Source organism: Coffea arabica, chromosome 4e, assembly GCF_036785885.1.
Source record: "Coffea arabica cultivar ET-39 chromosome 4e, Coffea Arabica ET-39 HiFi, whole genome shotgun sequence".
Lineage (NCBI taxonomy): Eukaryota > Viridiplantae > Streptophyta > Magnoliopsida > Gentianales > Rubiaceae > Coffea > Coffea arabica.
In genome coordinates, this window is record NC_092317.1 from 13041887 (window position 1) to 13056391 (window position 14505).

The following is a 14505-nucleotide window of genomic DNA, read 5'->3' on the forward strand; positions in this document are numbered from 1 at the left end:
GACAAATTAATTCATTGTCATTTCCCTTTTATAAGTGAGGAAAAAATCCTTATTCGTATCAGATTAAGAGCATTTAAGCACCAAAATTAACAAAACAAAACCTTAAGAAAGTTTGATGCCAAAATTTTTTACATTTCCATCGATGCCACCTTAGTTGTTTCTCCTCTTCATCCTTTGTTGCAAAATTACGATTTTTTTTTTTTTGGGGTTGCTTGGCTTCTCTCTTGAATCTTCCTTACTTAATTTTAAATCTTGTTTCTGACCTGAAGATAATTCATTCTGTTGTAATGTTTATTTATTTATTTATTTATTTGGGTAGAAATGTTATAAACCTATAATGTTTATACTTGTGCCCGGTACACAGTGCTTCAATACATTATACATCAATGTGCTAAAATTCTCTGCAGCACATCAATGTCATGTTTTCAATCATCAATGCTATTATTAAAAACACCAAAGTGAATATTTCAAAATTCATCCTATACACATACACATACACCTATACATAAGTAATAGGGTGTTTCACTATACATATATTTGTATGTATATATACCAAAAGTACCATCCATTGTTACCATTTTCTTGAAGAGCATTGTTATATTGAGTGAAAGAAAGAGTAACATGAGATTCTGAAGTGATTAATATGGGCTCTAGGATTAATCTCATCTGCAGAAGTGAGGAAAAACAATGAGTGATAATAAAACGGAATATCTTTCTCTTTATCTTTATCACTTAAGTCGCAGAGATTATATTTTATGTCTTTTTCCTTTTTTGAATACCTTAGACAATCAAATCCCGAGTAGGGACCCCTATTCTAACAGGAACGTATATAAATAAAATTAAAAAAAAAAAGTGAAACTAATATCTAGACCTATACTGTCCAAACCTCTCATATGCTCTAAATCCATTTAAAGAAAGGAAGCACTGTGTTTTCACTTGAAGGCACCAAGTGAGATTTGAACTTTCAATTTGACGTGTTCTATATATCTCTAAGAGACTTCCATGATCATTAGACCTAAGTCTAGCGATTCTCTAATCTTTCTTATATTACACCTCAATTGCAAGAATTGAACCCAAAACATCTCATTCTTCGGACATCAAAAGAAAACAAAACCTCCTTCCTTCAAAATGAAGGATTCTAACTCTACCAACTTTGTTCAATTAACACCCGTGTCATCCAATGGATTTAGTTAGTAGTAAGATCTCAGACTCCTTAGAATGCACCCGTGTTCTAGATTCCACATCATTGTTTAAACCCTGGTTTTTGATTAGAGGTGGCAATTTATTCTAAGTTCCAATAGGCTACCTATGCCCAAAGAGACTTTGGGCGGAATGGATATTGCAATTTGATATTGGGTTTAAAATGGGACATATCCTAATTGTACCCATTAATTGATGGAAAATATTGGAAAATACTTGGGTACCCATTGGGTCCAAATATCTTTCCAAAAAATTTCATTTATCCAAAAATTCATCTCTGTTCCTCTTCTCTCTTCTGGCTCCCGCCTCTCGTCGAAGCTCTCAATGTCCTTTCCCTGGGTCTCCACCGCAACAACGTCCGTCTCTGGTCAACTCCTCTCCTTTCTCATCTCTGACCTCCGCAGCTCCCTCAACTATTCCTCCACCTCCCTTTCTTCCTCCGCTCTCCACGGCTACTCCTTCTTCTTCGACGACGTATGCATTGTTATGTTCGAAAGTTTTGAAATGCACTTTTGCCAAGCAATGTTGAAGCATTGCTATGTTCTCGGGACTGGATTTATGGTGGTGAAAGTAATATTGATTTGAAATTTTAAAAGTCAAATATGTTTATTTTCTTTTCTATTAATTTTGGTTCTTTTTAAATAATGGCAGGTTATGATGCTTCTGAGGTAGAAGAGGACGCAGAAATGAGTGTTGATGTTCAAAGATTCGTGGCTAAACTTGGTAGTGGAGTATAAGGTACAACATGACAGTTTGTAATCTCAGAAGTTTATATTGCATGTTCTGATCCTCTTTTAGTTTTGCATTGCGCGTCAGTTTCTTCAACTAAATCATGACAGTTTGCTTTGTGTTTACCTCTTATTGAGAGACTTCTTTTAGCTGCAAGGATCAATGCTTTACTAATAACTGTTGGCACCCCTTTATGTTGATTTAATGCTAATTGTTGAACTATCTACATAGATTTCTATATGCAAATCTCTTATCAATTTTTAATCAGCTTCTTCATTTCTGTGCCAGATTTATTTAGCATTTAATGTGAATTTCTTTTGTATCAAATTTTGGAAATTTTAAGAATGTCAGTAAGAATGAATTTGGTGTTAAAGCTTCTTCGTTTCCAGTCCTTGGTGGCAAGACCAGGCAGTGTTCTTCCCAGTCTCTTAGAAAGTCACGTCCTTTCTTATAATTTGTACTTCAGGCTCTTCTTAACTATGCTTTGCTGCAATATATGGTTTTCCTTTATGCATATATCTCTTATTGTGTTTGAAGTTCATTTTGATCTGGCAGGTCTATGAGGATACTGAAATCCTGGATTACAAGTAGCAGAGGACTTAAGCACTGGAGATTGGATGTTGTGGCTGGAGTTATGATTGGGTTCATTCTGGATGTTGTGGATGAATACACCAAAACGTTCATTCTTTTGGTTTTGTCTCGGGAGAAGATATGTTCATTTTTATCAAAATGTTATGTCTTTTTTAAGTATCTATTGATCGTTCAAGAGTGTAAATCATTCTAGAGTGTAAAATGAATTCATGAAAATATAAATTCACAATAAGACTAAAAGAAATTTAATAAATCAAAATTATTAAAGTTATTTTAAAAATAAAAAATGAATTAAAGGAAAAAAATATATAGAAAATAAATTTGGATATTGGGCGGGATCAATCTAAACCCATCCTAAAGTGATCCCGCCCAAATTAGTCCCAAAACACATATGAATAAGATTGGATCCAAACCCATATGACTGAGTTCTATCTCAAATCCAAGCAAATCCCGCCCATCCCGCCTCCACCTCTACATATTATAAATTATGAATGTCAGAAAGACCGTATAACAGATTTCGTACAAGTCAATCGAATCAAACTGCTACGAGTAAAAGCCTTAAGGGGCAAAGGCACAGGAAACAAGTTAGCTTTGATAGTTGAAACCTAATTATTCCATTAAATTTCAAATGGGATCTGCTAGGAACAAGGGAGTCAGATGAATTTGGATTCAAATACTCATTCCAAATCCCTCCATTGTTTGGGAAGCCTGATAGAGATTGGAAATTGAAATACATGCACTAGTAGGAGGGATTTTGAATGCTAAAATTAGTGAATTTGGAATCCACTGGAATTACTTGTCATTTCAAATCCCTCACTTAATACCCCATATCCTATCAACTCTATCGATCATTGCCTACTGCAATAACGGTACTGGATACAAGAAACCAGAAAAAAGGAAAAAAAAAATTCTAAAAGATGAGAGAGCACATTAGCCTTCATGACCATGTCATATGGTTCTTGTCACAAACCAAAATTAAAACTAAAGCACTATGATACACTTTGCAATTTGCATTCACTACATTCTTAGGAGGGATCTTAGGACTTATTAGAAGCAGACTGACGTTTAGCGATACACCTCGGTAAGCATCGAATTAGATGATGATCCTCAGAAGGTACATATGAAGAAAAGAATTCTGGATCCTTCTCAAGAGATTCAGCATAACGTTCAAGAACTGAAACAATCTCCTCAAAATGTGGTCGATTGTTAGGATTAGATGACCAGCACCGATTGATGAGATGACGAAACGCCAGAGGACATGTTGAAGGCAATGGTGGTCTTTCATTCTGCAAAGAACAAAGCATAAGATGCTAAAGCTTTTCACTGTACAAACAAAAAGAATATCAGTTCTTCAATGCTGAAGGGACAATAGCATGTTAAAAAAAATTGCTAGCAAACTCATCAAAAAATTAATCTTCTGGATCACAGAAGTCAATAGCGACCTGTAGAATAACCACAGGCTGAATGTTAGCTGCAACTACATGATTGTCAAGTTACATGGTTCAATCAGTTTCCATCAACATACAAGCACCGAGACAGCATATCCAATCGGAACTTTAACATTTTATTCTTTTTCAAATTTTAAACGTTTGTTATTCAATCTGGAACTAGTCAAAGGGACCTTCCTCCAGATCTCAAGTTGGAGGCTAACAAGTAACAATATGCCAACCATATTCCTTGCATTTCCCACACAGCTTCAGACATACAATGCTTTAAAGTATTATATTGGAATGCTTTAATGTATTGGAATTCTAGCTGTTTGGTCAGACTTCAGAATACTCTGCAATGGATACTGATGAAACATGCTAAGGGCACAGATAGTTGTCAATGTCAACCATCCCAGGAGATTCATGGCCCAAATCTTGCCAACACAGCAAAAATTCTAATTGTAAGGACGAGAGAAAGCCATGTAACTCTGATGCAACTAACATGCACAGGCCCACTTGAATAATAGTTGATTATAACATCTCTGATTACAAAAAATGTACCAGCAGTTTGCAATGAGTTACAAACTGTTCAAGAACTCTTATACTGTTCAGGAACGATTGCACCTACAATGGTTCCTGCCCCTCTACCCTGATTAAACCTGCTGAAACTCAGTTTTACAGGCCATATTAAAACAAGGACTCTGGGAACTCTAAATGAAGAATGGCTAGAGGGTAAACCGCAAAATCAGACACTACACTATTTTAGTAACAGACAGTTCTATGACTACCAGACATGGATTATCAGAGGGTAGTGACTGATCCTCCAAAAGGGCATAAGTTTGTGAAGTGCATTCTAGTTCCCTCCCTCTCACAGTTTAGCCAAAGCTTAAGTAATGCATTCAAGTGCATTTCCATTCTGCTTTCAAGAGCAACCGAGAAATAATATTATGAGATATGAAATCCCAAATAAGTATGAGCAAAACACTAGGTTTCTTCTCAATCAAAATGCTATCAAGAAAGAACTTCGTTTTAGATTAATATACACCAACAACTTAGGGCTTTTTAGGAACACTATGCTGATATCTATGAAAGCAACTATTTGAGGATAGGAAATCCAGGGGAATTATGATCTTACTTGCAGAATAATATTTTGCTTTCCTGCAAAAAGGAAATGGAGCTATTGCAATGTCATGGTTAGCTGCTGTAAAATGTAAGTGATTAATGTTGAAGAATCTTGAGTTTGGCAACATAACAAGTGGACAAAAACAGTACTTCAAGAAACAGATTTCATTCTTGTCCCTGCACTAGTGAAGTAAGAAAAATAATTCAAGAGATAAAGTTCTTGTTTCTGCACATGTTAAGAAATGAAAATAGAGAATAGTTTACCTAAACACCAGTTCTGTTCCTATATTCTCAAACTCCCTCATTCACTAGCTTCTGTAAACAAACACACTTTCCTGCCGATCATTAGATGAGTTGGGAAACCCGGAGTATTCAGGAGGTAAGGTGTCCATGCCTGACCCCCACTGTCGAAATATGGTTTCTCATAAGAACGAAAACAAGAAAAAGCCAAGCTAAGTAGGTCGAATTTCCCCACAAAATGTAAAAAAGAAGCTGTTGAATTAAAAGTAACGTTAGTTTGCAAAAATTCCCAATGCTCCAACAGTAAAACTATTTTATAATCTCAGAACCCAAAGTTGGAGTAGTATTGGCCAATGAATAGTGCTCCTAAAAAAGAAGAAATAACTGCCACAGAGAATCTAGCGGATGGATATATAAGTTTACAAAAGAAAGAAAGTTAGGATAATGTGCAGCAAGGTTGAGCAACCAGAAAAATACCTTGAGTAAGTTTCCTTTTATGTAGATGCAAAACTGTCCATGCAAGACGAATTAGTTTTAAAACTTAAAGAAGCTTCAAGTTCTCCAATCATAAATACTTTTCTAAAAGCTAGAAGTTCAAAAATACTCATCAGCAATGGGAAAAAAAATTATCATCACATTTGCCACATTCCTGCAAACTCGATTGCCCTGATATATTACATGAGACAGGTCATTCGTATCCTGATATAGAATTTATCAATCCCCTTGTTCTATAGCATGAATAATCCAGAGGCATTTTGGGAGTTATAAATATAGGAAGAGCATTATCTTGATTGACAAAAGTTTACTAATTCAATAGCAGTTTTAGCCAAAGTATTGCGAATTCTAAAAGGCACAATGGTTGGCTGTAAAGTCTTCCTTTTCAAACATAAGAACAGATGAGAATGACTAGAAACAGTGGGGAGCTAAATTTGTAGGATAAAAAAGAAATGTGTTAGCAAATTGGAAGATGTGGAAAAATAAAAAAGAGAAAATGATACACAAAAGACTAAAATGATGAAAGCATATGTGCCTTTTCATGTCCATGTGCATTGTTTATGCATGTAGAGAAAGAGTTCGAGAGAGAGATATTGGACCAGCACAGATGATAATAACAGGCAGATAAACACAGAAACTCAAAGAGAAAAAGGAGTGTAGCATGAAGGCCAAGATTCCTAACTCGTTTCTGAAAACTTAAAATAGACAAGAAAATGTTGATTTACACTTTTATAGCAGGAGACAACTACTTCCTAATGATATTCCACACACATCAATAAAACTTATCCACTAAAGTGAAGGCTATATATTCCAAGTAATATTTAACCCATATGTAACCAAAACTCACTAGAAGTGAAAAGAAAGAAAAAAAGGATTTGTAAACATAGTTGAAATGACAACTAACAGGACGGTGTTGAAATAGTCTAGAAAGAAGAATGGATCACATGCTTCATTCAAGTCTAAATTATGAACTTTCCACATGCTAAACATTTCCATTTCAGTTCTTGAGTTCCTATCTCAAATACTCTTACAACTAAGTTCAAACTTCAAAAGCGCACTCAGAGAATAAACAAAAAATTAAGACTTATGAAAGAGATACCAAATGCATTAAGAAAGCATTATTAGCTAAAAAAAGATGAAATGTAGTCACAGCCACCTCAGCAATCTTAATAATTTCTTGCTGCTAGAAGATTTACCGTCTGCCAGCTTATTTAGCCTTCTCAAATGCACTTGTAATTAGTTGAACATCAGAATCCGAATGATTTGTCATAAGTGATTATTCTAAGCTACATCTTATTCCCAAATAATAATTGTGATTGGAAAAATGGACTAGAAGTTCCACTAAATGAAGCTGATATTTATTGGAAAATACAGAAACATAGACATCGGGAAGAAAAGTTAGCCAGAAGACTATAAATAAGACTGTTCATATGCACAAAATAACTATCTAAGGTAGCTGGTTATTTCTGTATCATGAAGGAAAACTATTCCTCTTAAACCACAGTGTGATCCAAAGTAGCAAGTCCATACATTTCCGTCTGCAAAAATCTGATGTAATGCCATAAATAGTAGAAATACATAGCTAGGGTTTCAGGATAGCATGCTTTCAACTAGCACCTAATTGTACAAGAGTTCAACCCCCTGAATTTGGCAGAATATTTTTCATGTTCAATCTATGAAGATTACCAAAATAAATAATGCTGAAAAGAACACATGCTTTGAAAAATCTCTTCCAGACTAAGTGCAGCTAGTCAGGATCATAATTGAGGATTGGGAAGGGGAATTAACAATTGTACAGCTATAAAATATAGATCATTTTATCAAACTGTATTTAAAGTCAATAACAGGATGTAACCTAGTAAATAAGATAGGGGTTTCGAATCTCAACCGAATGATTTAGTATGCTCTCGTCCTACTGAGACCTCTATTGTTGAACTCATCATGCAACACACTCAATGTAAATCCCTGGCATCATATAACAAACATTCTAATTAATAGACTTTTGCATCTGTTGTTGATACTAACATATATATGCTGGATGTTAAATTGGTTTCTAGTGCAGTCTTTTAGACTAGAATTTTGCAACTATATCCACCATTCTTGATAGACTTCTTTCCTTTCTGTATAAAAGCTTTTACCTTATATTTTTGTTATTTCACTCTGTAATTCATTATGCTTTCAAGAAATGTGGATCCAGTGATCTGTTGCAGCTTAGAAGGAACTAAGTAAATGACAGGTGAGGTAACTAAGAGACGATGAATTTTGGATTGATTTTAGCATTTTATATTGACCTTTGACTTATAAACTTACCATTCATGTTTTCAAATATTTAAGATAAACATTCCAACCAAAAAACATTGGGGAAAAAGCTAGAACTCAGGTAACCTAGTTAAGATACCTTCTGGCAGACTGCAAAAGCTGCCTGTTCTGGAGTCATGTTGTCAAATGGTATCAATGCAGTTAAAAGCTCCCACAGAACGATGCCAAAACTGTAAATGTCAACTTTCTTTGTATGGTGTTTTTCCTTGATCATTTCGGGTGCCATCCAGCGGTAAGTGCCAGTGAATCCTTTCGCGCTGCCACACTGGGATTCTAAGCATGATATACCAAAATCTGCTACCTTCACATGCATATCTTCATCCAGAAGTAAATTTTCTGATTTAAGATCCCTGTGAAGTATTCCCTGAGCATGAAGATACTCCATTCCGTGTGCAATGTCAAGTGCCAGCTTCAGGACTAGGTTGAGGGGAAGAGAATATGGCACCTGCTGATGGAGGAATTTTCTTAAGGAACCCCCAGCTAAGTACTCAGTGATAATGCAAAAGACAGGGGGTTTCTTACATGCTCCAATGAGCTGCCAACAGGAAATTAAACAAGTACATTGGGGTCAATTGGAACTTCAAACTTTGGATTATTAAAAGCAGAATGCTGCTTGTGTCAACTATATGAGGCTAGAGGCTCTTAACAAATCAAGTTCCCTATCAGATAACCTAGCATGCAATAAAATCAGATGAATGCGATTCTTACCATACTGGTACTTTGACACAACTTTATTTCAAAGATTACCCGTTCATGTCTTTTTCCTAATAATTGCTTGTCTTTTCCTTAATTACAGCTTCATATTAAATAATTACACATTAGAAGACTACGCATAAGTGGCATATTTGACAGCCAAGTAAGAGGAGTTGAAATTGCTATTAGACGATCAAAGATGTCCACAGAAGCTCTCTATGATTCACTAGACAGCTGTAAGATTTCATTCACAATTTTACCACACTAGGCATAGGGAGATGACCTGATTACAACACCTACAAGCTTCTTCTATTGCAGACGTCTAAAACACGAAAATTTGCCCAACGAATTTCGTGTACTTCTTTGATATCCTAGAGTCAGTTTACAACTTACCACGAACTCATCCAACAATTTGCTTCTGCACCTAAAATTTCCAAAAATACTTTCATTGATTAGCTGAATTTCAATCCTATAAACAAAATAATCAAACACCAATTCAAATTTTCATTTGAATAAATGAAAGAAAAACTGTTGAATAACTGACTCTACATCTCATTTTGGATAAATATTAGGGAAAAGATCAAAGTGAACAGCTAAATTACTCCTAGATTCTTTTTTTTCTTTTTCTTATTCTCATGACAGAAAAATCAATCCACATCGTTCTTTTCCTCCCTCGTTCCGGAGTTTAAGAGAAGACAAAAAGTAAAAGAAAAAACATAAAGAGTTCAGGAAAGAATGCGATGATTTTGGATTCATTAGGAATAATATCTAGTTCTTCAACATTCTGCAAGCAAAGTTGGCATTGTAAAATGAGAGAAATTCACCATTCCTCTCTAGTTTTCTTCTTTTATCCCTCCTAAAACTCCCAAACAAAGAGAGAAATTCACCATTTTTTTTATCCTATGCGAATCATTCCATCCAAACTAGACTTAATGAAATGAACAACTAAAAGAATTCAATGAACAATTACAATCAATTTGAGTTGAACAAAAGCACAACTAAAACAGTAAAAAAGTTACATTTATATCTCATAAAAGCCACAGATCCATCAAGTTCAGATAATATATCTCAAAAGTTATATGAAAAGAAGAACTTACAGTGATGATATTGGGATGCTTCAGTCTTAGCAACAGGGCAACCTCAGAAGTAAACTGTTTTTCCAGCAATGCAGCCAAGTCTCCATCCTCTTCAGGCTGACTAATGAGCTTAATGGCCACATCCTTCTGCTTATAAACACCTCTATAAATCCTACTATGCTTTCCAGATGCAAATTTATTTCCTATATATAACTCTGACATGTCTGCACTCCATTCCTCCTCTCCTTCTCCTTTTATCTCAGCTCCAGATGATACAAGATACTTGGACCAAGAAACTGCCCTCTTGTATTCTCCTAATGAAAGCCTCCTCTCTAGCTTCCCATTACTTGCTACAATTTGCTTGAACCAATGAAACTGAAAATTCTTCATGGGTTTTCACTAACACTACCAAAAAATATCAAATTTGTCACTCTAATTGATATCCATCCAAAATTCAAAAAACCAACAAAGCCGTTAATATTCTTTTCCTAACTTATTTAACCTCTACATCTTAAATTCTTTTTCCTCAGCACCGAACATCAAGATCAGCATATATGCAGATAAAAACTCATACACAAGTCACATGAAATAACGAGCAATACAAAGAGACAAAGTCTTTAGAAAAGCCACGTTGCTAACTAAAACAGCAAAAGACAGAAGATGACGGCATAACTTCTCAAGTACAACCACAGTTTAGTGTTGGAAAAGGAAAAAGAATTGAGGGTTATGAAGTTTTAGCCATCTTATGAGGCTCAGAATTATAAAGTTTAGACTTGGAACCCATGAAAGAAAGTTTGAGGTTTGAAGAACAGAAAACTCAAAATTTTATGGGAATGGAGCAAAAGGGGTGTTGATAAAAGTGATGAATGGTGAAGCAGTGATGCATATGAAGCTGAACAAGGAGGAGAAGGGAGGTGGGGTGGTGCCGATGGTGGCGGTGGTGGTTTTCCTCTATTTTTGTGCCGTTCTTGAACCAAGTTTTGACGTGAATCGGTGTTATTGGTAGGAGGAAATAATAACACAGCAAAACAGTACTAGAAGAGTTTGTGTACTAAAAATTTTAGTGCCAAACATTCATAACGTGCGAAGATCCTCTTGTGAGGAGACATATGGGTGTACAATGAAAGTGACATCTGTTTGGTTCCTACTTCTTTGCCCCTTGGAGTGCCTGGATCTACTTCTTTGCCCCCTGGATTGCCTGGATCGTCAAAATTGACATGATATTTGTACCTGTGAAATTTCTAGGATGCCCTCTTACCTTTTACTCCAATTCTTTTTGGGCTTAAAGATTTACTTACTTGATTTGGAAAATTTGATTTTTTTTCCCTTCAAAGAATTGTCTAAATCCAGCCACAAAAGACACGAGTTTTATGGATTATGGGTTAGATTGTGAACATTAAATTATGGTTTTTCTTTTTCCATAAGCGTTTGTGTAACAAATATAAGATTAGCAGAATTTGTGAACCCTTTTTTATTAACTCGATATTTGTTCGTGTTTCATATACATATTAACTTTGATTATATGACGTTAAAAATTAATCTAAGGGTTTGTTTGGATAGTGAAATTATCCCTAACTATATTTCGCTTGCATTATAAATATATTTTTCAACCTACCTTTTTATATTTCCAACCACCTTTTTATTTCATATACATCACATTACAAAAAGTGTTACAGTAATTATTCCAAATAATTCCTCAAATAATATTTCAAATATTCCAAAAAGTGTTACAGTAAGTATTGTGAACAACTTTTTGCCTTTTAAGCTTCCTATGAAACAAGCTTCTTTTTTTTAAAAAAAAAAAAAAAAGAGCAGTTGACACTTGACATACTCCTCGTAAATTAAATAGTTGTAATTGTGGGTAGAATTCCATGTTAAATAATCCTATAGTATCAAGTTTTCAATTATTTTTGGGAAAAAATCTTTCTAATTATTTTTTTAAAATATTGGAAATATTGGGAATCCAAATAGGCTCATTATTTTAGTTTTAAATGTTGTAATACATAAATGGTTGTGATTTATAGTTACATATATTTTGCTATTATAGTATCCCAAGGTAGAAATTAATAAATAAAATTGAAAGTAATGAGTGCAAAAATGGAAAGAATTTTATAATCTATCTACATAATGAAAAACAGGGACAAAATACATAGAACACTATTAAAGTTTCAAAAAATACATAGAGAAAAAGATGACATGGTATTTTTTATCAACTGAAAGTCTAAAATGCAAATTATACCAAATTTTATTTGATCATTATGCCAACATGAAAATAAGTACCAAACTTAATGGATAATCATCAAGACACTATCATCTAATCAAAAGATCAATCTTAATTAGAAATAGTCTAAATCTTATAAAAAATAAACTAGTTAAATGAGCATAAGTCCAAAAATAATATTAACCTTTTAACAAGGAAAATTCAAAAATACAAATTATATGATAGACATAAATTAAATGATGGCCATCTTCCTTGATTTTAGCTATTCTCACATGTGTATTTATCACTTACATATACCATGATTTTCAATCACTTTTTTTTATAGGTGAACTCATTAATAGTGTTGGAATTAATTATCGTATTTATACTAAAATCTCTTCTAAGATTTTCTAGTGAGAGTTTATTCTCTTCAAGAATTTCTAATGATTTCTAATAAGAGTTTTCTCCTCTTTTAAGAATTTCTTAGTGAGAATTTTCTCCTCTTCTAAGGATTCCTTGTGAGAATTTTGTTAGTTTTATATTTCTCTTATTGATCTAAGTTTTTTGAGATTTGATTGTTAGATTGAGATTTTTTAGATCTATCTTTTTTTTTCCGGAAACGTTAGAATTTTAGATCTATCTCATTAGATCTCATATTTACATTTGGATTTGAATCAGTTTATTAGTATATTTGAAAGAAAGTAATAGATGTTGTTGGAAACATACATAGATAATCATAAGATTATGAGCTTTTTATCTTTTAAATATAGGGAAAATGACCGGTTTCATCCCTTACATTTCACAAAAATATTCTTTTTCGTCCCTCACTTTTAAAACGAAGCAATTTGGTCCCTGACATTTAAAAATTAAACCTATTGCATCCTTGAACCCAATTATCAATTTGAATCAAACCATCTATCAACTTAATTACAAATTTTGGGGGGTATAATTTGTAGATCACTTGACTAACTCAACTTGATATTCAAGTGAAGTTTAATGAACCCAAAAATAAAAAATAAAAAATTATAACATCTAAAAGAAGAATTAATCTTTCTTACAATGTCATTGTATACACTGATGGGTTTATGTACCTGTCACATCATTTCAATTTAAATTTAAACGCCACATTTTGTATTTATGATATACATCTAGACTCGCAAGCGTATATACTAACGGTACATGAAAAGATTTACCAAAAAAAAAACTCTATTATTTCAAGACAAAGAATGACATTTTATGATCTTATACTTTTTATTTTTTTTTGTTCAATAAATGTCATGTGAATATGATGGAGTTGACGGAATGATCTATCAATTCTATCTCCGAAATTTATCACTGGGTTATTGGATGGTTTGATTTAGATTGATAATTAGATTCAGGGATGTAATAGGTTTAATTTTTAAATGTCAGGGACCAAATTGCTTCGTTTTAAAAGTGAGGGACGAAAAGAATATTTTTGTGAAATGTAAGGGATGAAACATGTCATTTTCCCTTAAATATATTTTGAATTTCACAGTGAAATATTCTCTTGCCTTCAACTTTGTTTATATTTATATAATAGTTGCCATTAGTGCGAATGATGATTTTATTTTTATCCAAAAAAAAAAATCAATTCTCCCCGTACAGGGGCAATTTAGTAAGACAGCCAGCGGAAATCGGGATGAACCAAGGAGGGCATATGAGTCATTTAACAGCACGTGCATCGGTACGGCGGGCCACGAAACCTGATACGTTACAACAGGGAGGGTGGGGTAGGGGCTGTTTGGTGGGTGCCCACTAGCATCCTGTTTTGTGTTGGGCATCCGCCCTGGCTGGTGCCTCGTGTCGGAAACATTAAAAAGTTTTTTTGCCGTATACGGTTTCCGTATACGGTCATCGCTTTTATTTGTTACCCACTCTTCTTCTTTTTTTTTTTAACTTAACTACTTAGAATACTCTATTTTATTTATTTGTTCGTACTACTTTATTAGCCAGTTGTACTGCTTAACATACGGAAAAGCTATCAATGAAGAGTTAAGACTTTTGTTTGTTCAGATTGATCATCAGCACGAAAATGTGTTTCCTCTTTTGACCTCATTGCTGATTTGCTTGCTTATTCTTGACTTCTTTCTTCCTCTAGTCCAAAAGTTGAAACAGTCTTCCACTTTTCTTTTTGGTAAAAGCATATAGAGTTAATTTCATTTTTTTGTGTTAAGGGGAACAGTTTGAGAGAGTCCATCAAAAAAATCTAATATGTAAGTTAATAATTTAATTTTTATTCAAAAATTTAAACTCTTCTTCAAACTCACTTTAATACTCAATATAAATTTATCTTAACACTTAACCTCACATCTTCTTCCAATTATGAATCCACTCTTCTTCAACATTCAAACTAAATTCCGAATCCCCTGGCAGCCCTTAACTCCTCTAATCC

The 14505-nt window shown here is 33.9% G+C and overlaps 1 protein-coding gene across 4 annotated transcripts; it reads right to left on the minus strand.

Annotated features, from left to right (window-relative positions):
• Nucleotides 1–3270: 3270 nt before the first annotated feature.
• Nucleotides 3271–11017, minus strand: LOC113741296 (serine/threonine/tyrosine-protein kinase HT1). Of its 4 annotated transcripts, XM_027268791.2 has the most exons (4): nucleotides 9914–11017; nucleotides 8203–8658; nucleotides 5334–5473; nucleotides 3677–3806 (listed from the first exon to the last, which is right to left on the minus strand). In XM_027268791.2, exons 1-3 carry the CDS (start codon nucleotides 10280–10282, stop codon nucleotides 5378–5380), a joined length of 921 nt encoding a protein of 306 aa, XP_027124592.1. In that variant the 5' UTR covers nucleotides 10283–11017; the 3' UTR covers nucleotides 3677–3806; nucleotides 5334–5377. The 4 variants fall into 4 exon arrangements, with proteins under 4 accessions (XP_027124591.1, XP_027124590.1, XP_027124592.1 ...); XM_027268790.2 differs by lacking the exon at nucleotides 5334–5473 and having other exon boundaries at nucleotides 3271–3806; nucleotides 8203–8568; nucleotides 9914–11006; XM_027268789.2 differs by lacking the exon at nucleotides 5334–5473 and having other exon boundaries at nucleotides 3271–3806; nucleotides 9914–11006.
• Nucleotides 11018–14505: the final 3488 nt, after the last annotated feature.

Coding starts and splice junctions, on each gene's coding strand:
- LOC113741296 (XM_027268789.2), bottom strand. CDS start 10,282: ATGAAGAATTTTCAGTTTCATTGGTTCAAGCAAATTGTAGCAAGTAAT. Junction 8,659..9,913: donor AGCATCCCAATATCATCACT/GTAAGTTCTTCT, acceptor TCCTGTTGGCAG/CTCATTGGAGCATGTAAGAA. Junction 3,807..8,202: donor CTTTTGCAGTCTGCCAGAAG/GTATCTTAACTA, acceptor TGTTCTTTGCAG/AATGAAAGACCACCATTGCC.